The sequence below is a fragment of the Ascoidea rubescens genome, assembly GCF_001661345.1.
Source record: "Ascoidea rubescens DSM 1968 unplaced genomic scaffold ASCRUscaffold_24, whole genome shotgun sequence".
NCBI lineage: Eukaryota > Fungi > Ascomycota > Saccharomycetes > Ascoideales > Ascoideaceae > Ascoidea > Ascoidea rubescens.
Window position 1 is genome coordinate 15,877 of NW_017962936.1, and position 24,906 is coordinate 40,782.

Sequence of the window (24,906 nt, forward strand, 5' to 3'; positions counted from 1 at the left end):
GCGCACAGACCTCTACATAAACGACGTTTACCAGACCCCACAATTCCAAATCACGTGTAAGATGGCTGGAATGGGACAGTGGCAGTGGAAAACTGCGCCAACCAGACCGGATCTCTCGGTTTTAAGCCAAAAGCGCAGAAGAAACAAAAGCAGCAAAGAAAGCAGAAGCAGAAGCAGCAGCGGAAGGAAAGAAAAAAAGCGGGTTAGGAAGAGAGAGAAAGCAGAGCAGAAAAACGCGAAGAAACAGAAGCCTGGACGCCACGACTCTGCCGGCGCTTGTGGAGTCAGAGCGTTTGTTTGGGACCAGCAGAGCGGTGTTTACAGCCCAGACCACTCGTTCACGCCATACTCGCGATACTTCCTCTGCTGCTTCTGCTTCTGCTTCTTTTTCTGCTTCTTCTTCTTCTTCCTTTACAACTCTTATATATGGATGATCATTATATAGCTTCACTTATCTCTCTCTTTTCTCACCAACACTTGTCTTTCTACTCCCCTTGCAAAACTCTCACTTCTTTTTTTCACAATGAATTCCACAGATCAAATCAATAACATACATAACATAACCACCATAAATAGCCAAATAAATAGCCAGCCCAATCAACCCAATAATCAATCAAATACTCCTGGCTATAACAATAATCTTATAAATGAAATATTCAGCAGTGTCGACCTACTCAACATCAACAATCAGTCCTTATTGCTCTCAAACAACTCGCTCTACACCAACAATTTTGCCAACTTAACAAATCACCAAGACCAGTTTAATGATCTCAATCAAATCAACCAATTGAACAATCTAAGTGATCTCAATAATCTGAATGGCCTAAACAATCTACACAAATTAAATGACTTAAATGATTTAAATGGTTTAAACGATCTAAATGATTTGTCTAACTTAAACCAATCAAACATTCTAAAAGATAACTACAATGACGATTTTCTTTTCGCTTTGAACAACAAAGACACTGACACTGACACTAATTTTGACAATAATATAAATATTCACTCAAATATCACTACTGACGACGACATTGATGACATCGATGATACTAATAATATTAATGATATCATTGATAACGACGACACCACAAGCATCAAAACTGCCATCTCATTAACTGATCTAATCTTCTACAAAGAAGAATCTGATCCTAAATTTACTGAACTTGAAGACTTTCTATCCTCTCAAAATACTTCCTCCGATACTACTAATCCTAATAACAATATTAATATCACCAACATTACCACTAATCCTAATCCTAATCCTAATTCTAAAGATTTCGGGTTTAACTCAAATTCAACTCTATTTAATCAAAATCAAAACCAATCCTTTGATGAAAATTTATTCAACAACTTGGATAACTTGAACAATTTATCTAATATATCTAATCCAAATAACTTCAACTCTTTAAACAATTTGTCTCTTTCAAATCTTACTTTTGACTACAACCTTGATAATAGTTCAAATCTAACTCTTCATGAAGAAAAAAATGATAACACAAACTATTTGGCATCGAATCTATCTCTAATCAACCCAATCTCTTCCTCTTCATCTACTTCAAATTTAGTTCAATCTAATAATAATAATAATAATAATAATAATAATAATAATAATAATAATAATAATAATAATAATAATAATAATAATAATAATAATAATAATAATAATANTAATAATAATAATAATAATAATAATAATAATAATAATAATAATAATAATAATAATAATAATAATAATAATAATAATAATAATAATAATAATAATAACGTTAATAATAATAATAATAATAATAATAATAACGTTAATAATAATAAAATTAGCTCAAATCTTTTCTTAAATCAAAACAATACTGGGAAATCTTCATTACTTCCTATCGCTTCTTTAACTCCTCTAACCACTGGTAATCAAAACAACTCCTTCAAAAATCAAAACAGTCACAATTTCAATAACGATTTCTTACTCACTTCTCCTGTCATTAATCAATCTCCTTCAATCTCAAATTTTAATCATTTCAGACAAAACTCAATCCAAGATGACTCTCTTTCTAACATATTCAACAAGTCTTCCTTCTATCCAAACTCTCCTATTTTATCCAATAACTTTCTTCAAAACCAATTTAATCAATCCTTATCCAATCTCTCCATCTACTCAAACAAAAATTCTCTAAAAAATAACCAATTAAACCACTTGAACCAAAACAATGATTCCATTCTACATAACAACTTGAATAAAAGTCTCTCCAGTATTGCAAATCCCTCTCAAATTAATATTATCAATCCACAACTTCTATTCAACTCTACAGGTGGAAATTCTATTAAAATCGATCAAAATCAAAATCAAAATCAAAATCTAAATCAAAATCAAAATCAAAATCTAAATCTAAATCAAAATCAAAATCTAAATCAAAACCAAAATCAAAATCAAAATCAAGACCAAGACCAAAATCAAAATAACGACAGCGACTTTGACTACAACTCATCCACTATCTTCAGTGATGACAATGATTTCCTAACTTACCACAACCCTTTCGATAATAACTCAACTCCGATGGCAATCAACGAAAACTTGGTCACTCCTACCTCAAACACTTTCAGCTTCCATCAATCCTCTTTTGATTTCAAATTTCCATCCTCAAATTCAATCAACAACTTGAACTCCTTCACAAACTTATCTAGTCAGACCTCCTTTCTCAATCAATCTTCTTTAAAGTACGAAAACGACTCAGATGACGAAGCTGACGATGAGTTTAAACCAAAGTTCAACAAACTATTCAACAAAATGAAGATTATTCCTGAAAATGAAAATATAACAAATTTTTCCACTTTTTTTACTGCGCCCGAGTCACCAAAAAGTCCCACTTTTAGTCCAAACAAAAATCGTGACAATACTAATAATAAGCACACTAATCGCTCTGAAATTGATACTAACAATAACTCCTTTAACAACCATCCAAATAACCACAATACTAAATTCACGAATACTTCTAACAATAACTTAAAGAATACTTCAAATAAAAATTCAAATTCTATTCCATCAAATAATTCTTTTGCTCCTAATTACAAAGAACTATTTTCAAGTGTGAATTCCGGATCCAAAATCATGAAAACAAGGAAGAAATCAAGATATTCCAATAATAGTCTATCACTATTGCCCATATCTGTTACTACTTCAAACAACAGTAGCAACAGTGGCATCGATAGTAACAGCTTTATTGACATCAGCTCATTAAATAATGGCAAGAGCATCAGTCACAACTCCAATAATTCCAAAGAACTTAACATTTCAAATCAGAGAAGTGATCGTAAAATTAATACTGATGGTTCCTTCGACAAATATTATAATGGTAATAATTCAAAGAGAAAAATCTCAATAAAGGAAAAATTAATAAGAAAGAGTAAAAAAGATAATAACTTCATATCGTCAATTTCTATTCATGATTCAGATACACCATCACTTTCGGTTTCAGGTGCTATTAAACATAAAATATCCAATGCAAATTTAAAAGAAAAATTAATGAAGTCTCCAACAAAGAGATCACTCAAGTCCATCACTAAATCAAGAACAGGTTCGATATCTTCAGGTAACTCATTTAATACCTCCTCAATATTTTCTCATAGTACTTCAGCTTCCAATAATGACAATAGTAGTATCTCATCCGAATCAAACTTAGAAACGGACATGAACATCAACATCAACAAAATGAATATTGACTTGATAAATTCGTCAATGACCTCGTCCAACATAAAGAAGGAGTCTGAAAATATTATAGCTGGTACTAATATTAATGCTATTATTGGTGTTATTACTACTTCTACAAATAATAACAATAACAATAACAATAACAATAACAGTAACAGTAACAATATAAATATGACTGATAATAATAACAATATCTCTGAAGCTACTTATAGCACTACTACTGATTCCGATACTAGCACAATAAGAAATACAAATAACAACTTAAATATTAATTTTGGCATGCATTCAAATTTAAACAAGACCGGTGTTCATTCAAACAAAAACATTATTCCTAATTATTACAGCACTCCTATACCTAAATTGCCCAAGACATTATCCATTAATATTCACAATAAAGATTCAAATGAAGTAACATCGATTAATTTAATGACACCGTTAACTCAGGAGCAAATTGAGCAACAACACTTGATAATTAACCCAGCCTCAAGAAGAGGAAGGAAACCTAGTTTGCAATTCGATCCTACTAAAATTTTTTCTTGTACCTTATGCTCCAGAAAATTCAAAAGACAAGAGCATTTAAAAAGACATTTCAGATCATTACACACTGGAGAAAAACCATTCACTTGTCATAAATGTGGTAAAAAGTTTTCAAGATCTGATAACCTTGGTCAGCATATTAAAACGCATGGATAATCAAAAATTTTATTTAAACCAGGCATCTTTTTGTTGTTTTTTTTTTATCATTTTATTTATTGATTGTTTTGATGAGTTTATTTTTTCATTATTATTTCTTATATTTAGTTTTTTTCTGTTTGTTTTCTTTCAATTTATTCATTTTATATTTTCTCGCTCATTGGTGTTTTTCTCTGCAGCTGTTTTCTTTTTGGGAATCTATTTTACTCTATTTGTTTCGTTTTTCGTTTTTCGTTATTGTTTTTGTTTTCTTCATCAGTTTGTTATTTATTATATTATTATCTCTGATATTTTTGCGACATTTCTTGACAATTTTTGTATTTTTTTTCGTTTTGATGATTTTTACGGTTTTGGAGTCTCAGGAAAAGGAATATATTGTTAATGGTTATTAAATTAGGGCGACGCTGTTTACTTCAGGTCTGTTCCGTTTCTGTAGGGGGTTTCAGTGCTGCCACGCGTGTAATCGCGTTTTGTGCTCACACGGGCTTATTTCTAGAGGTATTTTGTCGAGCGAACCGGAGCTGCAAAAGCAGTCGTGAATCTTGGAGAATTTTTGTTCAGTGGTGGTGCTTCTTCTGCTTCTTGTTCTTCTTCTTTTTTTAATGAAGGTTTATGTTCCCAAGGCGCCTCAGGCGACACTCTCCCCAGTGATAGACTCTCTCCACAGATGGTCTGGTCTTCCTCAAAGGGTCAGTCGTGGTGCTGTTGTCCAACACTATATGGAAAATAGTGATCAAGACGTCAATTACAACAGTCATCTCAAACACAACTTTTTGCTCAAAATGTTAGTCAGTCCTCCACGACTTGATAAAATGTCTTCAGCAGTCATACCAAAGGAGTTGTTGTTGAAGCTCAACTTCTACCAGAAACAACAGCCAGAGTCTGAGTCTGAGTCTGAGATGGAAAATACCTACTGGATTCTTCCTACTAACCATAATGTACAACAATCTGATCAAAAGAATAATCTCGGTAATGGTTTTTATCTTTCCCTAGCATCTTCGTTGATCGATGCTGAAAAAACTCAAAAGAAGATAAAACATGTTTATCCGATGGTCTCAATATACAAAAATAATAAAAGTGGTGATATTTTAAGAAATCGTAATGTCCTTAACAAAAAAAACAATTTTGAAATGAAAACTTTTAATACTAGTATTATTGTAAGATATCACTTGGATCAAATCCTAATTTGCTTAAAGCAGCTATCTTTTTTATTCGTAAATTTCAAAAGTTTTGATGAAATTAATCTTACTCAGCTTTCAGAAAATCATATAATTTTAAAGATTCCAACTGGTTTTGAGCAAGATATAAATCAACTCTTGGATAATAATACACATGTTGGAATTACTCTGTCTCCCTCGAAAAATCTCGCACCATCATTTCAATCTACTGGGCCATCAAAGCCTTTGGTCGTCGATATGGTTGAGATTCTAAATGGGGTTTCTCAACTATATTCCACAAACTCCTCACAAGGATTTTCCAAATTAAAAACTCATAACTACGAAACACTCTCTCAAATAAAAAAGGAACTAGCCACTCTAGTAACTTCCAACAAAAAAGACGAAGACATTTCTAATCTGAAGTCAACATGCATAATCATTCATCAAAATAGTAAAACTAAATCCAATTTGCCCACTTTTTTAACAAATCTATATAGATTGAGTAGCTTTTTGCAAAGTTAAGCTGTTTTATCAAAATTGTGAATTATTTCATTCTTGTTTTGTAAATACTTATAATATATGTATATATCCTTTTCACTAAAAAAATCAAAAAAAAAGAAGATGTGTTAACCGTAAAACACAACTTCTTTGGAATTTTAGTATTCAATATTAAGCATCAAATATAAAACATGAGATTCAAACCATGAAGAAAACAACTAAAAACTATGAATATTTCCCATTCTGTCATTATAGAATAAAAATTCTAATAGAACTATATCTGAAATAAGCGAAAGTAATCATGAAAAACCTGAAACAATCTATCAAAACAACCAAAATCAAAGTCAGTTATGGTTATTAAATATGTTAAGCAAATAAAAAAATGAAAATAAAATGAAAATAAAAAATAAAAATAAAAATGAAAATGAAAATCAAATCACAGTAAACTAACTAACTAACTAAATAAATAAATAAAAAAATCAAATAGATCAAATACCACAGGTAAATAAAATAATAACACAATTACATAAAAACGGAAAAAAAAACAATGAAAAATTAACAAGCGAAATACAAAAACCAAAAATATAAGAATGATTATAATGGAATAATAGAGTCTGGTGTTGGAATTGAAAACAGTAAATTATTATCTGTAGTATCATAATTGAAATTATGATTAACAGAGGTATTCGAAACAGTAACAATATTGAAGTTTTCATTGCCATTTCCACTGCCATTTCCATTGTTATTTCTATTGCCATTTCCATTGCCATTTCGAGTATCGCCGGAATTTATATCATTCTCTTTATCATCTGTTAGCTGTGAAACTGAATTGCTTCTAATAACGTTTGTATGTTGCCCAGCAATTACATTTGGATGAGCAGAATTCAAAATAGGTTGGTTACAAATTTTCCTTTTTTTAAATATAGTAGAAGGCTTTCTTATTCTTCCATCCATTGAGATGGAGTTATTGGGAGGTTTTTTAAGAGTTGGAACAGATGAAATATTAGGCAACATACCGATGCTAGGATTAACCCCATATGGATATAAGTAAGGGTATATTAGTTGAGATGGTTGAGGCTGAAGCTGAGTTTGAAGCTGAGTTTGTGTTTGAGATTGTTGTTGCTGCTGTTGTTGTTGCTGTTGCATCTGTAAATGTACTGCTAATAAATTGGGATTGGATAATAAATAAGGATTTATGCAGTTGACACCAGATAAAAAGGGATTGTTCAACATTGGTGGCAAAATTGTTGAACCTGTTGATTGATCTTGTGGAAGCATTGGAAAGCCAGGAAAATAATTAGGTAACGTAGGAATAAAAGGATCACTGGAAGGTATTGAGCTAGGAAGAGTAGGGGCTAATTGAGATGATGTTTGAATTGACTGGAACAGATCCTCTGAGAAGGAATTGAGAATTTTGGGTTGATGCAGTGGTTGTTGCGTTAGCTGACTAAATGGAGGAAAGCAGGTATTTAAATATTCATCAAGTAAATATTCTTGTTGAGGTTGTGGTGTGTTTGATTGTAAAGACAGAAGCTGTACATTTTGTAGTTGCTGGATTTGTTGCTGCTGTTGAAGCAATAGATCGGAATTAAGAGAATTTATCTGGAAATTTTCAGGGATGAGAAATGGATTGAAATTATTTGGATCAGAGATAGTTGGAGGAAAATAGTCCAATGGAAATGCATCTTCAGCTGGTGGTTGAGATAAATCAGGAGTTTCTGTTAAAAACTGAGAGAAATCAAAATCGTTGTTGTTTTGAGCAGCTTCGTCAATTTGCAATTGAATTTGGTCTAAGAAATCATTATTCAATTCAATATTGTTAGGATCAAAAAAGTTAGGATCGTTAAGAAATTGAGATGATTCATCACTATTGTCCATTTGAGTATTAAATGATTGATCATTGTTGATGATATTGTTGTTGAGAATATTGTTGTTAGGTAAAATTTGATCTTTTGATTTAGAAATTGTAGTGTTTTGATCTTTCTCGTCTTGTAATACACTCAACTTTTGTAGTTGTTCTCTTTCTTTAGCAAAATAGTTTAAAGACCTCTTGTGTTGTTCAATGTAGGCATTGAATTGATCAAACAACGGTTTTGAATCATCATACTTGAAACTTATTGCAGGCTCAAGAATTGCTTTAGAAATTAGTTTTTCATCTTTTTTTTCCCTTTTTAAATCTCTTTCTAATGCATCAGAAAATAATTTATCGTGAGGAACACTGAACCAAAAAAATACCTTTTGTTTCTTTTGAGTTCTGAGGCAATTATTCTTATGTAGAAACTGCAAGAATTCAGACTTTGGTGGTTCTAGGACAGCATCGTTACCACATTTGAGATTTCTTAGATCAGAAAAGATACCTTCTTCGAATTTTTTTCTGTCGATTATATCTCTGCCAAATTGTTTGAATCTGTAGGTGATGCATTTGACAATATCAGTCCCAGTGATAAAGTATAGGTTTTTCCAAAAGACACAAGAAATAAAGCCTTCATCATGATTAAGATAGTATCTTCTTATTATCTGGTGTTCTTGCCAGTTTGCTGGGGCAGTTATTAGAAAGAATTTTAGATCATCAGCCAACCTGATTCTATTTTCAAGTGGATCAGACTTTATTGAACTTTTCAAGGTGGTTGTAGCAGTTGTTGTTGTTGAGCTGGCGTTTGATTTAGAGGCAGAAGAAGAGGAAGCTGAGGTCAGAGACTTTTGGGCTGTGGTGGATGCTGAATTAGAAGCTGAAGCAGAGGAGGTGGAGGTGGAGGTGGAGGCTGTGGTCGCTGATGGCTTTAGAAGAATTTCCTGTGATTCTTTCAGTGATATTGGGCCCATTATTGTGTGGGATTAGAGGAGTAGAAGAATGGGTAGGAATAATGCTGGTGATAGGATGGGAAGAGAGGATTAGAGGGATTGGTAGGTGATGGAGAAAAAAGTGATAAGAAAAGATAAAGGATGGAAAAATAGAAGGCAATGTGTGATTTGACGAATTCGTAGAGATGATAAGTAAAAATTGAGTTTCTATAGGAGCAACAAGTAGATCAGATACCTTGGGATGAATTGAAGTGAGCAGAATGGAATCTAGAGAGCTTATAACTATTGGTGAGTTGTTTTGTCTGGAGCTAATAGCCTCTATGCTGCTTATATTTTGCTGATTTCTGTGTTTCTGCTTGCTTTCTCTGGTGAGACGAAAAGCCTATACTAGGAGCAGGTTGAGCAGCTTAAGAGAAGTGAACTTAAGCTCTGAGAAATAAGAGCTAGAAATACTGCTTCAAACAACAGTCCACACCTTCAAAGGCCAGCGATAGATGCTTTAGAGAGAAGCATAGAGCACCAAGGGCCATTTTGGGGCAAGATAAAAATAAACTGGTGTAAGAGGAAACATGTTGTGCCTTTTTCTGACAAAGATCTGGTGCTTTTGATCCAAGCTGTGAGCAACCTCCAGACACACTCTAGTGCCTGCTGAAAGCTCGCACTAAAGAGCAATTGTTGCTGGATTTGGAGGTGTTTAAAACAGAGCCCAAGCTCGTTGGTCGTGTTGGGTGCTGTTGGTCAACAATAGGCTTCTACAGGAGCGAGTATTTATAACCTTGGAGGCTCCACCAGGGCAGACCAGGGCAGAGAGCTGTAGGGGAGGGAAGAGCATGGAGGATGGAGCAGCTGGAGCAGCTGGAGCAGCTGGCCACTGTTCACTTTATAACTCTTGGTGCCTGATTCTCTGCTCCATCGCCATCTTACGCTTTACGCTTTATGGTTTGTGATCCAGCTCAGGGCCAGATCAAAGTGGTGGGAATAATAAATACAGAAAGACCGAGGCTCTATTTATCGAAGTTTATATACTTGTAAGGATTCAAGATCAACTTGGGGTCGTAGAGCTTCTTCAACTGCTTCATCAAGTTGATTTCAATGTCTGACTTGGAATATCCAATGTAGTTTTTCTTCTGGAACCCTAGCCCATGTTCAGCAGAGATGGACCCATTGTGCTTTTTGATCCACTCGTAGACAAAAGGCTCCAAGCAGCTTTCCACTTCTTTGGAGTATCTTCTAACTGCCACATTCAAGTGTAGATTTCCATCGCCAATATGGCCATATCCAATAGCATCCTTCACAGGAAATTCCTCTGTTTCTCCAATCAAGTTGAAATCGCTCAATCTGACTTTGACGTCTTCAACTAGCCTGTACAAGTCCTGGATGGGAATTGAGACATCGTATTTATAAACACCACCGTATATTGTGCTTGCTTCAGAAACAGATTCTCTCCAATTCCAGAGAGTTTTCAACTGCGTTTCGTCTTGTGCTACTACACCATCGCTGACTATTTCATTTTCCATAGCATATTCCAAAAACGACTCCAATTTGACATCGTCGTGGTCTTTATTTGACCCGGAAGTCTCAATTAGTATGTAAAAGGGATGCTCTTCATCCAATGGATGGCTTTTTTGTTTTAAAAATTCTTTTGATAGTTTTTGAGAATTCAAATCCATAAATTCGAAAGCCGATAAGATTTCACTAAGATAGTTTTTACTTTCGGTAAATGCCTTTTGAACAGCTTCATAAGATTCAACACCCAAAAATGCAACGTTGACAGCCTTTGGTCTGGTTGGACATAGAACTGACACTCCAGTTATAATGCCCAATGTTCCTTCAGAGCCAATAAACAATTGCTTCAAGTCAAAACCAGTGTTATCTTTTCTTAACGAGTTCAATGAGTTCAACACTGTTCCATCAGGCAAAACCACTTCTAATCCCAATACCGACCCATGTAATGATCCATATCTTAATAGTCTTAGACCACCAGCATTTGTAGCAACATTACCACCAATAAAACAAGAACCTTTTGCACCTAAATCCAACGGGAAAATAAACCCATTTTCAGCTAAAAAGGCGTCAGCGTTCTCTAGGATAACACCAGCATCAGCTTTTAAAATACCAGAGACATTATCAAACGATCTAATCTTATTCAAATTCGCCAACGATAAAACAATTTCATCAAACACTGGGTTAGAACCACCAACCAAACCAGTGTTTCCCGACTGAGGAACAACTGGTAGACTGTTTTCATTGCAATACTTCAATATCTTCGACACCTGCTCAGTGGTCTTTGGCTTTAAAACTAAAGAAGACTGACCTTTATATTTTCGTAAATGGTCCTCATTAAAGAAATCCAAATCAGCCGTTAGAACCAAATTGTCGTCATTATCAAGAACTTGTTTAAAATGAACAATATCATCACTTGTAAGTCTTTTAAAGTGCTCGAATCTTTTTAAGCTTGGATAAACTTCTGAAGTTAGTTTGACATCCCCTTTGCTACTATAAAATCGATAGTTTGAAAATTTGGTGAAATTTTTAGTATAAACAGGAAGGGCCTTTTTCGAGCTTAGTAATACCTTGGAAGAGTTTTGTACCAAGTATCTTGGAAGCAACAGTCTCTGGCAAGCTCTTGAAAACATTTTCAACCCAGTGCACTCAAAATCCCTAGAGATAGGTGATGGAGAGAAAAAGAAGAATAGTGAGTTTGCATAACAAAGTCATATATATCGTGGACATCGAATCTTATTTATGAGTAATAACAAAAAAAAAATTCTTATCCAATCGGAGCCGGGTTTATCGTGATCCATGGATAAATGAAGATAATACGCAGAAAAATTGAGAGATGTTGGCAGTAGTGCTCATCTCTTGAATGAAACTGAAACATGCTATTTAGACAAGGTTCCTGCTGTGCTACCATCGTTTACAATCAACCAGAACCTGGGGCAGTTAAAGAACCATTGAGGATGACAGTTAGTTGTAGCCGAGATCACACGAGATGAGATGGGATCACAAGCTTCAGTGCTGCTGTGTTGCGAAACCCAGCTGGAGAAGCAGCTAAATGCTTATCCTATCCAGCAGAAGCTTTCTCTTTGTCATTGTATTTAATGACTAATTGTTTGTAAGAACAACAACAGCAGAAGAAGAAGCATTATAACGGAACCAGCGGCGTGGGTCAAATGAGAAAATGAGGATTGGAATCATTTTGTAATTTTTTCTTGTTTTCTGTGTTTTTTTGATTCTTTTGAATCTGTTTATCTGTTGGGCGTTTTACAAAATGTCGCTAGACCAGTTATTGAATCCACAGTCGAGCTCCAATGAAAAGTTGTCCAATGACGAAATTGAGTTGTATGACAGACAAATTCGATTATGGGGCATGGAAGCTCAGCAGAGAATTCGTTGCACAAAGATTTTGTTGATTAATTTGTCTGGTATTGGGACTGAGATTGTCAAGAATCTAGTGTTATCTGGGATAAACGAGTTGTATTTGTTGGACAATAATGATGTAAAAGAAGAAGATTTAGCTACGCAATTTTTCCTCACTGAAGGTGAAGATGATTTGTTTCGTTTGGATATAATTGGCAGGAAAAAATTGGATGTAGCACTACCACAAATCCAAGAACTAAATCCCAGAGTTAAAATCAAGATTAATACTAGAAAATCAATTTATGATTTTTTAGATGATGGAGTGAGAAATCTAGATAATAAAGATTTTTTCAGGCAATTCAATTTAGTGATTTCAACTCAATTGGATTCGATTTCGAATTTGAAATTGAATAAAATTACCAGATCATTGAACTTACCATTTTACGCTACTAGTTGTCATGGGTTGTTTGGATATTTCTTTTCAGATTTAATCATGTATGACGATTTGAGTAACGCTGATAATAGTCATAATAATCATAAGAGTAATAAAAGTAATAAAAGTAATAAAAGTAATAAAAGTAATAAAAGTGATAATACTCATAATAGTAATAATAGTAACAAGTTGATTTATTATCCATTTCATTCGTTATTGTCAATGAATTGTAATAATTCACCGTTTAAAAATTTAAGAAAAAGACAATTGATTACTAAAAAAAAAAGGATTTTGATATCGGTATTTATATTGACATTGATTAATTATGATTTCAAGTACCCATCAATAAATAAAAATGAGATAAAGATAAATGAGGAGCTATTTGATGAAGAGTTGGGTAAAATGTTTGGGAAACTTGAGTTGTTCTTTGAAGATGAAAATCCCGGGCAAATTCAAGAAGAAACTAGGGAGTTATTGAAAGTTTTTTTAAATAATATCAATTGTGAATTTTCACCAATTTGTGCGATTTTGGGTGGATCGTTAGCGCAGGATATTATTAATATGCTAAGTTTTAAAAACTCGCCGGTGAATAATTTTTTAGTATTGGATGGATTATCGAGTGAAATGCCAATTTACCAAATTATCAAAAAAAAATAAATAATATTTATTTATTTATTTAATTAATTAATTGAACATTTAATTAAGTATTTAGATATATATATACAGGAATAATGATGAGAAAAGTTAAAGTTTTAGTTAAAGTAAAAAGGGAAATTGAAATTGAAATTGAAATTAAAATTGAAATTAAAATGATAAAAAATAGTAAAGATATCCTAAGATTCATGAAAGAAGTATAATGTATAATGTAGACTGCAAATTGTAAAATTGTAAAATATAGGATAGATGTGAGTAGGATTAATTAATTAATTAATAAATAAATAAAGATAATAGTAAGTGGTGAGTGGTGAATGGTGAATGGTGAGTGCTGTATGATAGATTATGGAAAACCTATAGGGAGGGTGGAATGTCATCATCCAATTCTTTTGACTTAACTTCTTTCGATTTGATTATGGTTGAAGACTTTTTGGAATCAGGCAAAGGATCGATTAAATCATCATCTTCATTGATTTGTTCAACTATTTTGACTTCTTCAATATAATATTTTAACATTGACTCAACACCATTTTTTAAAGTGACAGAAGAGGAATCACAAGTTCTGCAGGCACCTTTTAGTTTTAATCTGACTTTGCCAATATCAGAATCAAAGGAGATGAATTCAATGTCGCCACCATCATCCTGAATGGCTGGTCTGATTCTTGTGAAAATAAGTTCTTTTATGATAGAGGTGATTTCGTCGTCATTTTCGTTTATGATAGTATCTGGGTCCTCGAGAGCGTTTTTGTCTATGATGGGTTTTCCATTAGTAAGATACTCAGTAAGGATAGAAAAAATTTCTGGTTTCAAAATGGACCAGTCTGTGGAAGTCTTCTTGGCGATGGTTATGAAGTTGGAGCCAAACATAACAGAAGATATGTCGTCGATGGAGAATAGCTTTTTAGCTAGGGGAGAAGAGTAGGCATCTCTGCCACTGAGATACTCTTTTGTCTGCTCGTCAGGAAGAATTCTGGTAGAGGGAAGAAACTTCAAGGCCTGCTCGTTGGGCGTGGTGGCAGTTTGGATAAAGAGCGACCTGGTGAGAGTGGCAGAGAGTCTAGAGTTGGTGAGGAAAAAGGGTCGTTTGACAAAGTTGAGAGAGAGCATTGTGGGTGGATATCTGGTTGTGAGAATGTATTTGCTCTTCGAGTCCTCGCTGCTCTTTATACTCTTATGCTCTTGATATTCTTTACGTCCCGAGCGCCCTCGAAATGCTCGGATGTGCCGCTAGATCACCACCTCTCCTCGACAAACATCCTCGGTATGCTCTCGGCCGCACGGAGCCCGCCGATGCTGACCTTCCACCGCGCACCCATTGGCCGGACGCTGCGGTGCCGGTACTGCACTAAAAGCGCTTGTATCACGTGCCAGGCACGTCTGTGCAAGTTTTGCCTCGAAGAGGAAAATCGGGCGGGCTGTGATTGGTCGCGTCGGGGAGCCAAAGTGGACGCAGTGAAAAATTTTATATGCTTTTGTATAGATATGGCGCCGGATCAGCTCGGTGGGTGATAAAGTGGATACGATTACTGGCCTGAGCTATATATTGTCTCTCATCCCACTCTTTCCTTTCTGCTTTATCTTTTTGTTTCCTCTGTTCATTGATCCCCTGCGTCCTCTGCTTCCTCTTCCCTGTTTCTCGTCCTTCTGGTTCCCATTGTTCTGCCTCCTCTAGTCTCTTGATGTAATTTTGTCGAGTTCCTCTTTGATACGTACCTCATCGCTCTTCGCTCTTGCCTTTTTGATACCTCTTGATATCGCTCAATTTCTTTGCTTATCAGTTATCTGCCCACCATATTCTCTCTTCTCTCTTAAATAATGTCTACTTTTGCCTCCTCGTCTTCTTCTTCCTCCCTGAACTCCTCTCTGTCCTCCCTTCATTCCTCTGCTTCCTTGCTCTCCAACTCTGTCATGACCACCGCTTCCTCCACCCAAATATCTGAAAGCGATTTCAACACAAACTCCTTTGACGACTTCATTCAAATTCAAAGAGAAAACAACCACAACCAAAGCGATCCACTTGACAACAATCCTTTAATCTCAAATAAAGTTATTATTGGCGGCAGAAAATCAAAATTAGCTGTTATACAGTCTGAACTAATTAAAGGCTCAATCCTCCATCACTTTCCCAACTTGGATATTCAAATCATCGCCCTATCCACTCTCGGCGACAAAATTCAAAACAAGCCTTTATACTCTTTTGGTGGGAAATCCCTATGGACAAAAGAATTGGAAATCCTTTTGCTAACTAATTTAGTCGACAATTCGATTAACCTCGATCTCCCTAGAATCGACCTCATAGTCCACTCCCTAAAGGATATGCCAACTTTCTTGCCTCCTCATTTTGAACTAGCTTGTATATCTGAAAGAGAAGATCCCTCCGATGCTGTTGTCATGCCTTCCTATTCTCCCTATAAGTCCCTATCCGATTTGCCCTCAAATTCCATTGTTGGTACTTCCTCCATCAGAAGATCAGCTCAATTGTTGAAAAATTTCCCTTACTTGAAATTCCAGTCCTGCAGAGGAAACGTTCTTACAAGATTGAACAAACTAGATGACCCATCATCAGAATTCGATTGTCTAATTCTAGCCACTGCTGGCTTGAAAAGACTAGACTTATCCCATAGAATAACCTATACCCTTAACTCAAAAAATGGCATGTATCATGCCGTTGGCCAAGGTGCTTTAGGTATAGAAATTAAAAAAAATAACTTTTATATCAAAAAAATATTAAACAAAATTCTAAATTTAGACGCAACTGCTTGTTGTTTGGCTGAAAGATCCTTAATGAGAACCTTAGAAGGTGGTTGCTCGGTCCCAATCGGCGTGGAATCAGAATTCAACAATAACATCCTCCTCCTAAAAGCCATTGTAATAAGTGTCGATGGTAAAAAATTCGTTGAAGATCAATATTCTTTAGATTTTTCTCCTCTAATATCCAATACCAACAACAACAAAGATAATATACAAAAAATATCATATAATGACCAATTTGTCCAATATGCTGAATCTGTCGGAAGAATTTTAGCCAATAATTTGATAGATAAAGGTGCAAAAGAAATCCTTAATGAAATTAATTTAAATAACATTGTGCATTAATTCATTCAATTGTTTATATATAAATTAATGGAATTTATCCACGTTTTATATATTATATCTCATTTTATATTTTTATTCTACTGCTTGTTTTGTTTTTTTCAATCTTATTAAACTATTAAATTTGTTTTTTCTATTTTTTTACTTCTGTTCTTTTCAATACATCTTTTGATAATTTCTTTCTTTTTATGACCATTTTTTTAGTTCATCTTCCTTCATATTTATTTTTTTTCTTTTCTCATTATTTTTCCTTGTCTTTCTTTTATGTTTTTTTCTTACTATTTTTTTCCTTAAACATTGGGTCTTTTGTTACTTTAATTATTTACTTATTTACTTATTTACTTATTTACTTATTTACTTTCTTATCATGATATTTAAAGGTGATCTTAGATTTTAACTGGCGAAACTTGTCAAAATAACTTTTTCATGTAAATATAAACTATATTTGAAAATCCATTAAAAAAATACTAAAAAACTGACTGATAATATTCTCGTTTTTTGTCTTTCCCTTTCTTTCTCTCTCTCTCTCTTTCCATTTATAAAAAAATAAATAAATATACATATAATAACAATTACTTATTATTTAAATGCCAAATTAACAATATGCTTTTCCTTCTCATCTTGTACTTTATTATATTCCGGTTTTCTATGTCTTTTTTCATTAAACTCCTTTCTTTTAATACTCTCCATTTGAACAATCTTATGATCTTTAGCCTTTTTAATACCTTTAGGCAAATGTCTATGTCTGCTGATCCTTTTAATCTCAGGCATATTCTTATACTTTTCTTTCAATCTTTCAACTTTAATCAAATGTGTCAACTCTCTTGATGACTTAATATTTGATCGTTCACTTGCTTTGGATCTCCAAACTCTCACATTACAATCATCAGATCCACTTATAATATACTTGTTATCACTGGAGTATATAACTTTGAAGACATGCTGCATTCTCTTGGTATGATAAATATCTCTCGATCTTGGTTCATTAATATTAAATATTCTAATGGTCTTATCATACGATCCAGTTACAAATTCCCTTCCGTTTGAACTAAAATCAATATCTAATATCGGTGCAACATGATCTTTAAATATCAATAATGATTTTTTCAAAAATCTCATATCATAATAATACGCATTCTCATCTTCTGAAGCTGCCATGAAATTATGAGGCTTGATTGGATTCCATGATATTGAATTGACCTTGAAACTTGTTATTAATTTTTGTATTGATGAATTGGTTCTTAAATCATATAAATTTAAATTATTGTCAGACCCTGAGGTCGCAAATATCGATGTTTGCAACGGATTGAATTTCAATGAAATGATTGAATCAGACCCCCATGTTAAATCAGATATTGGATTTGATCGATTTATATCCCATAATTCAACTTTATATCCTCCAGTGACAAATTTAGGCTCTGCCTTATGGCTATCCATTGCTTGAAAAGAGTATTCGCCTGTCCAACTCTTAATTAGACCAGGTTCTTTTGAATCGTCAAAGTTATTTCTATTACTATTTTCAGTGAATTCATCTCCATCTTCATCATCAGAATTCAAATTATCAATTATTTTATTCATTTTTTGAACGTTCACTTCATCATCATTGCCGTCGTCCACAAAATCATCATCAATATCACTATCACTATTAATTGAGTGAAAATTATTAAAATTACTTTTATGTCTAAAATCATGATCATTAAGGGACCATAATTTTACTGTGTTGTCTTCACCACCACAACTTAGTAAATTATTACCATTATTCCTTAAGATTGTTAAAGATTTTATTATACCATTATGGGCTTTAAAACTTAATTTTTCATCTTTTGGATCGTTCAAATTCCAGTACTTAATAAAACCATCACCACTACCGGTGCATAGTTTACTTAAATCGTTGTCGTTTTTACAGATAGAATATACACCATCAGCATGACCACGTCCAAGCTGATATAAAAATGGTTTTGCAAATAATCTTTCCAATTTTGTTGCTTGCAAAGCCTTTGCATATTCTCTCTGTTTTTCAAATGGATGTAATGTGGAAGAATTATTCTTTGGTAAAATTGATTTTTGGGTGTTTCTCACTGGTACATAATTGTCAGATGAACGGCTAATAGTTTTTATCTTCATTGTGAATGTAATACCAAAGTAATTATATAATTTTTCAGCAGTAAATTGATTTATTCTTTTGGATGAATGACTTTTGTTTTCTATCAAAAAAAAATTCAGATCAGAAAAAAAATAATTATAAATTTCAGAACGGACCGGAATTCAATTTTTCACATGTGTTGTTTGCTTCTTTTCTGTGCCACAAAGAAACCTGTCATTTACTAATATATGCCGGTTTTGTAGGTATTTAATATTGTGCTGAATAAAATAGTTGTGATTGTTCTATCTTTACAAGTGCTCATCCACTCACCAGCCTCTAATTACTTGTTTAATTCTTAGGATATAATCTAATCTCCAAATCACCGATAAAACACCCTTCGCAGTGCTTGGGGTAGTTATATTTATTGTGGTCAATTGCATAATTCTATTGCAAAAGACAGCTACTGGAATAAATGCATTTTTATAAATGGCATCTTCAATTGATTCTTCTACTGTTGATTTTCCTCAAACTTCTACTTCTACCACATCTCCCAGCGAAATCAATAGCCACAATGCCACGCTAACATTACCCAAGAACAATGTCAAGAACAGTGAAAGTGGCATCAAAAGGAACACTAACACGCAAAATAATGGTGAAACTGATAATATAAGCATATCAAATAGTGCCAATAACAGCAGTTTGGTAGTTAATAGCAATTCAAATTCAAGAAAACCATCTTTTTTCACGCACTTAGCACTTGGGTCAGTCTCTTCATTAGATAGTTTTTCTATTAAGAAAAAATTCGATGACAGATTTCAAACCAGAATTAGTGTTTTATTCAACTTCAAAAACAACAACAACGGTCAGATCAATAATGATTTAAAAACATTTCAAAATTTTAATAATCAATTGAATGATTATCATTTAAATAATAATAGTTACAATAACGACAGCGAGCAAATCGATAATGAAAACTCTGACAACAATTTTGAAATAATAAGATGGATGCCTTTAAGAGCCACGACTGATTTTTTATATTCCGATAATTCAATTATAAACTATGGGTTACCATCAGTAATAATTCCTGCTGATTTAATTTTTGTTGGGACAACCAAGGGATTTATAATAGTATTTGATTACCATCAAACTTTAAGATATATCTTGGGAAGCATTAATTCAAATTCAATCAAATCTGGAACTATAACATCATTGGCGGTATCTTCAGACTCTACTCATGTTCTATCTGGCCATGAATCTGCTGATATCTACTTGTGGAATTTAAAAAAGATTAAAAACCCAATATTACAAATAAATGCAATTACTATTGATGAAAGAAATTACAAAAAAAAAATCGGTCATTTAGTTTATAAGAAAATCCACCAATTGAGCTTTTTACCCAATAGACATACTGCATTTATTTCTGCAGACATTGATGGTTATTTGATCTTGCACAATGGTCACAGAAATTATCTTGGTAACCTAGTTTCAAGAAACATCAAGTTATACGGAAATTCACTATCATCTCCTATTCTTTCTTCCTCTCAAAATGGCTCTGACCGTAATTCTTTCATTGACAATAATAACAATAGCAATAGTATTGTTACTGTTGATAATTATATTATTAACGAAGGCACAACAATTTTTTCTGCAAGTACTTTACCTTTGGGCTCAATAGTGGATAAAACAGACTCGATGGGCCTTGTAGCTTTATTAACTACTAATACATTGGCTATAATATCAACTTCTCCTGATTTAATAACTCAATTTACAACTGGAAAGCCAAAAATCTTAAATTTAAAGAATAATGGTTTATCTGGTTGTTTAGCTTGGTTTCCTATAACAACTGTAGAAGGTAATAATAAATCATTAGTGACTATACCTCCAAGATTGGCATACTCTTGGAGTAATGTTTTAACTATTTTAGAAACACCATTTGATGATGATTATAACAATGAATTCAATTCTGACTTAAAGTCTATTAAAATTGTCAATAAAAAAAGATGGGTGGGCGACGAATCAATAGTATCAATTCAATGGTTAAATTCTAAAGTTTTAGTTTTACTAACTGTAACGCAGCAAATAATTTTACTCAATTCTTTAACAATGGAACCATGTAGCATACATAGTAATGGCTACTATTATAAGAAGGGTATTAGTAATTTTAAGATTGATATTTTAACTACTTGTCATTTATTTCATCAAAGAATGTATCAATCAGTTGAAAGACGAATATCTAATAATAATTCCTTTAGAATTCATGATTTTTATTTTAATTCTTTCAAATCATATAAAAGTAGAATATTTTTATTAGGGGAAAATGAAATAATGGTTGGGACTTTATCTAATTGGGCAGATAAATTATTAGAATTAATTCAAAAAGGTAGCTTTATTCAGTGTCTTGAACTAGCAAGAAAATTTTATCTTGGAATTGAATGTGATTTAGTATTAATTGGTTTGCCTGAAGATGATTTGCAAAGGAAAAAATTAGTTTATCAACATTTATTAGACATAATGTTTGCATCAATTAAGTTTTTTTTCAAAAATTTAAAAAAGTTTCAAAATTTGAATAAAGTCAATCAAATTAATTTAGATACAGATCAACACAATATTTTTTATAATCAATTATCTGATTTTTTATTTATTTGTTTAAATACTTGCATCACAATTGATGCAGATCTGTTTATTTATGAGAAATTATTTGAGAAGTTTAGCCAAACAAATTATTTGGATATTTTTTTTGATGTTTTAGAACCATTTATTTTAAAAGAAAAATTTACAAAAGTTCCTCCGATGATTTTCAGTGAGATGGTAAAATATTATGTTTTTAAAAATAAAGGTGAAATATTAGAAGAAATGATTTGTTTGTTAGATATTGAAACTTTAAACATAGATTTGACACTATCATTATGTGAACGATATAAATTGACGGATACGTCTATTTTTATTTGGAATAAATTACTAAATGATTATATCAATCCATTGATGAAATTTATTGAGGATATCAATCAAATAGTCTTTTTTGAAGATTCAATTAATGGCAATGGTAATATTTTTGATGGTGATGATGATGATAAATCAAATTTTAGCAAACAAAAGGAAATTGAATTAAAGGGCAAAGAACCTAGTAATATGGATAAAAATAACAAAAATAGCACTAATTATAATCATATGAGCTATAAAAATATAGATGAATCTTCTGATTACCCTGACAATGATGACAATAATGATAATAATGATAATAATGATAATAATGATAATAATGATAATAATGATAATAATGATGATAATGATGATAATGATGATTATGATGATTATGATGATTATGATAAAAACAATGATAATACAACATTTGATTTATTGGATTGTGATCTAAATTTAAATGAAAAACAAGAAAAGATAGACAATTGTTTGAAAGTTTACGCATATTTATCATTTATTTTGACTGGACGACAATATCCTGCAAATAAGTTAATCGAAGATAGTGATAAATGTAAAAAAGCAAAACTTTTAATATATTATGTATTGTTTAATGGAGATTATATTGAATGGCCAATAGGATCTGAGAATATTGTCAAAGTAGGTAATGAAGAAGAGTTGAAAGGCGGAGGATTAAATATTGATTTCCCATATTTATACTTGTTGTTGAAGTTTAATTGTATTGAGTTATTATCAGCATTTAACGAGGCATTTGAGGATGAATTGTTAAATGAGGATGAAATAATGGATGATTCTGGAATAATTGATAATAGGTATGGTAATGAAAACGGTAACGATGAAGAAGGAAGGGAGGAAGAGAATAGTAAAGAGAATATTAACAGTTATAAAGAGTTTAACAATAATCTTAATAAATATAGTTTAAAAGTCAATCGGCAGTATATTATTGAGGTTTTGTTAAGTATATTTAAAAGTAATTTGGATGAGTTTAGTGAAATAGATCAGGTTTATTTATCAATTTTCATTTCAAGAAATTATCCTAAGTTTTTTCAGTTTATCAAATTGAACGATTCGACCTGTTCAAAATTGATTGAGAAATTGTGTTCATATTGCAGTTTTGGTTTCGAAGAACAAGAAGAAGATGGGGGCAATAGATATGGTAAGGGTGAAATTGAGTTTTTGAAAGAAGATTGTGAATTGAGTTTGCAAAGTTTATTGTCGATTTATCAGCCATCTAATTTTTTAAATTTGATACCGATATTAGAAAAGGCGAAATTTTACGATGTGTTATTTAATATATACCGAAACGAGAATAATTATGGGAAAATGTTGGAGTTGTTATTAAAGATTCGAAATCTCAAGAATAAAAGTAAGAATAAAAGCAAGAATAAGAGTAAGAATGGTAAGGTTGGTGGTGGTAATGATGGTAAAAAAAAAGGAAATTTTCAGTATCAGTATCAGTATCAGTATCAGGATCAGGATCAGGATCAGTATGAAGATAGATATGAAAATGAATATGAATATCAAATTGAGAATATTAAATTGGATGAAATGATATTGAATAGTTTGAGAATTAGTAAAGAAGATACTCGGGAAAGAATTAGGATTGAGCAAGTGTTGAAGCAGCATTTTTTGCAAATAGTTGTTGAGGATACTGAGGAAATAGCGAGGATATTTAATGAACATTGTAAGGAGATGAATGAAGAGATATATGGAATGGAAGGAGGTGATGAATATGAAGATGGTAAAATACGAGAGGCTCAATATGTATATTTGAATACGATTCATGATGTTGAGAGTGAAGATAGTGGAGATAGCGAAGATAGTGAAGATAGTGAAGATAATGTGATATTTTATATTAAACTATTGAGTGAATTTAAGGATTCGAGTCGGTTGATGAAATATTTATGGAAGATGGATAAGAGGAAGAATGAAGAGAGTTATGGTAGGAAGAAAGAACAGGTTATTGAGATAATTGAGAGGAATGAGATGATTGATGTTTTGATATATTATTTGATGGAGAATGAAGAGAACGAGCGATGTTTGACGAAGATAATTGAGTATTTGAACGAGCGAGTTGATAAAGTAGTTGAGAGTGAGAAGAATGAGAAGAATGAGAAGAATGAGAAGAATGAGAAGAATGAGAAGAATGAGAAGAATGAGAAGAATGAGAAGAATGAGAAGAATGAGGATAAGAATAGAGAGATTGAAAAGGAATTGTGGAAGTATGTATCGAAAGCGATTGAGATCTGTCAGATTGATATTGGAGAGGAAGATAGAAAGGGAGAATTGAAGATAAATGAGAGAATGTGGTTAAAGTTGATCGAAAGTGTTATTAGGATGAGTAAGAAGGTTGAGATTGAAAAAAAGAAGTATGATGGGGACGATAAGAAAATGAATGAAATGAAGGAGTTAATGAATCGATTGATTCAAGAGTTGTTTAGGAATTTGATAAACACTTCATTAGGGAAATCATTGGCCATTGATTATATCAGTGAGAAAGAAGGAAAGTTGAGTGAGGAAAGAGAGGAAGAACGAATTGAGGAGATGATGAAAAAACGAGAGAGCAATAATTTATTTCTACGAATTTTCAACAAGTTCTTGGAGAACATCAACTGCGATAATGAAGAGGAGACCAAGTTGGGAGAAGTGAAGAAGATCATCAAGGAGATTTATTTGTCGTTTGAGTACGAGATTAAGTTTTTGAAGTATTCGATCAAGTTAATTGATGGAGAAATATTGAAGAAGATTGAAAAGTTGAATAAAGAAAAGTGTAAAGGGTGGATGGTCAAAAACATCAATTGCAAGGTGTGCTTCAAGAAGATGTGGGGAAAGGACATTGTGAATGAAGGGTTCAGTGTGTGGGAGTACGAAAAAAGACAAGAGATTGGGATCAAGAAAGAAAACGAGAGGGATGGTGGTGACGAAAATGGCAAAGAAATGGAGAAGGGTGGAAGATTGGTTGTGTTCAAATGCAACCATGGGTATCACAAACGGTGTCTCAAGAACTTGGGAATCAAAAAAGACGACGAAATGAAGTGCATTGTGTGCGAGTCGTAGAGATAACGATGAGCAAGAACAAGAACAAGAACAAGAACAAGAAGCATAATAAAAGTAATGTTGCAATTCAAAGCGTAGAGTGGAAGCCGGCCCAGGGCAGCGGTACAAAAGGAGGAAGTGCAGAAACACACGCTGGGAGCGCATGATGCATCTCCCGCAGTGCACGCCTTCACATGCATAGCACCCGACCAGCGCAGCGGATGAAGCCTTATTTCTGTGAGGCAGACGCGGCGGGCGCGAGGTTGGCGGAAGAATTTGAAGAACGTGGGCGTGGAAGAAGCAGAAGGAGAGGAGGAAGAGGAACAAGGGAGAGCAAGGGGAGGGAGAGCAAGAGAAAGCAACGAGAGAGGAAGCAACGACAGGAGAAAGGCAGGAAGCAGCGGCAGCAGTGGGAGCACGTGTGCGTGGTGCCGCCTGGAAAGGAGTGACTCTGGACCCGTGG

At 33.1% G+C, this 24,906-nt stretch overlaps 10 protein-coding genes across 10 annotated transcripts; 6 read left to right on the forward strand and 4 right to left on the reverse strand.

Moving 5' to 3' along the window:
- Positions 1–4,123: 4,123 nt before the first annotated feature.
- Positions 4,124–4,390, forward strand: ASCRUDRAFT_40198 (uncharacterized protein; the record flags this gene model as incomplete). The annotated part of the gene is made up of 1 exon (XM_020191005.1): positions 4,124–4,390. The coding sequence occupies one exon, from the start codon at positions 4,124–4,126 to the stop codon at positions 4,388–4,390; it is 267 nt and encodes an 88-aa protein (XP_020044220.1).
- Positions 4,391–4,691: 301 nt separating this feature from the next.
- ASCRUDRAFT_131089 (uncharacterized protein) lies at positions 4,692–6,354 on the forward strand. Its single transcript, XM_020189030.1, has one exon. The coding sequence runs from the start codon at positions 4,993–4,995 to the stop codon at positions 6,067–6,069; it is 1,077 nt and encodes a 358-aa protein (XP_020044221.1). The 5' UTR covers positions 4,692–4,992; the 3' UTR covers positions 6,070–6,354.
- A 1,854-nt stretch (positions 6,355–8,208) lies between these two features.
- Positions 8,209–8,700, reverse strand: ASCRUDRAFT_25278 (STE domain-containing protein; the record flags this gene model as incomplete). The annotated part of the gene is made up of 1 exon (XM_020189887.1): positions 8,209–8,700. A coding segment is annotated over one exon (492 nt), but the record flags the coding sequence as incomplete, so codon positions are not given.
- A 1,151-nt stretch (positions 8,701–9,851) lies between these two features.
- On the reverse strand, positions 9,852–11,483 carry DLD2 (D-lactate dehydrogenase; the record flags this gene model as incomplete). The annotated part of the gene is made up of 1 exon (XM_020191002.1): positions 9,852–11,483. The coding sequence occupies one exon, from the start codon at positions 11,481–11,483 to the stop codon at positions 9,852–9,854; it is 1,632 nt and encodes a 543-aa protein (XP_020044223.1).
- A 248-nt stretch (positions 11,484–11,731) lies between these two features.
- Positions 11,732–13,473, forward strand: AOS1 (E1 ubiquitin-activating protein AOS1). Its single transcript, XM_020189032.1, has 2 exons — positions 11,732–11,867; positions 12,008–13,473. Exon 2 carries the CDS (start codon positions 12,119–12,121, stop codon positions 13,295–13,297), a length of 1,179 nt encoding a protein of 392 aa, XP_020044224.1. The 5' UTR covers positions 11,732–11,867; positions 12,008–12,118; the 3' UTR covers positions 13,298–13,473.
- ASCRUDRAFT_78287 (NifU family protein) lies at positions 13,368–14,437 on the reverse strand. The gene has a single exon (XM_020194202.1). It carries the CDS (start codon positions 14,399–14,401, stop codon positions 13,649–13,651), a length of 753 nt encoding a protein of 250 aa, XP_020044225.1. The 5' UTR covers positions 14,402–14,437; the 3' UTR covers positions 13,368–13,648.
- Positions 14,343–14,956, forward strand: ASCRUDRAFT_131133 (uncharacterized protein). The gene has a single exon (XM_020189031.1). It carries the CDS (start codon positions 14,468–14,470, stop codon positions 14,801–14,803), a length of 336 nt encoding a protein of 111 aa, XP_020044226.1. The 5' UTR covers positions 14,343–14,467; the 3' UTR covers positions 14,804–14,956.
- A 375-nt stretch (positions 14,957–15,331) lies between these two features.
- Positions 15,332–16,372, forward strand: HEM3 (hydroxymethylbilane synthase; the record flags this gene model as incomplete). The annotated part of the gene is made up of 1 exon (XM_020189755.1): positions 15,332–16,372. A coding segment is annotated over one exon (1,041 nt), but the record flags the coding sequence as incomplete, so codon positions are not given.
- A 594-nt stretch (positions 16,373–16,966) lies between these two features.
- Positions 16,967–18,511, reverse strand: SOF1 (rRNA-processing protein SOF1; the record flags this gene model as incomplete). Its single annotated transcript, XM_020191000.1, has 2 exons — positions 16,967–17,871; positions 18,031–18,511. 2 exons carry the CDS (start codon positions 18,509–18,511, stop codon positions 16,967–16,969), a joined length of 1,386 nt encoding a protein of 461 aa, XP_020044228.1.
- A 40-nt stretch (positions 18,512–18,551) lies between these two features.
- Positions 18,552–24,663, forward strand: VPS8 (CORVET complex membrane-binding subunit VPS8). The gene is given in 2 exon segments (XM_020194203.1): positions 18,552–23,576; positions 23,595–24,663. 2 exon segments carry the CDS (start codon positions 18,957–18,959, stop codon positions 24,462–24,464), a joined length of 5,490 nt encoding a protein of 1,829 aa, XP_020044229.1. The 5' UTR covers positions 18,552–18,956; the 3' UTR covers positions 24,465–24,663.
- Positions 24,664–24,906: the final 243 nt, after the last annotated feature.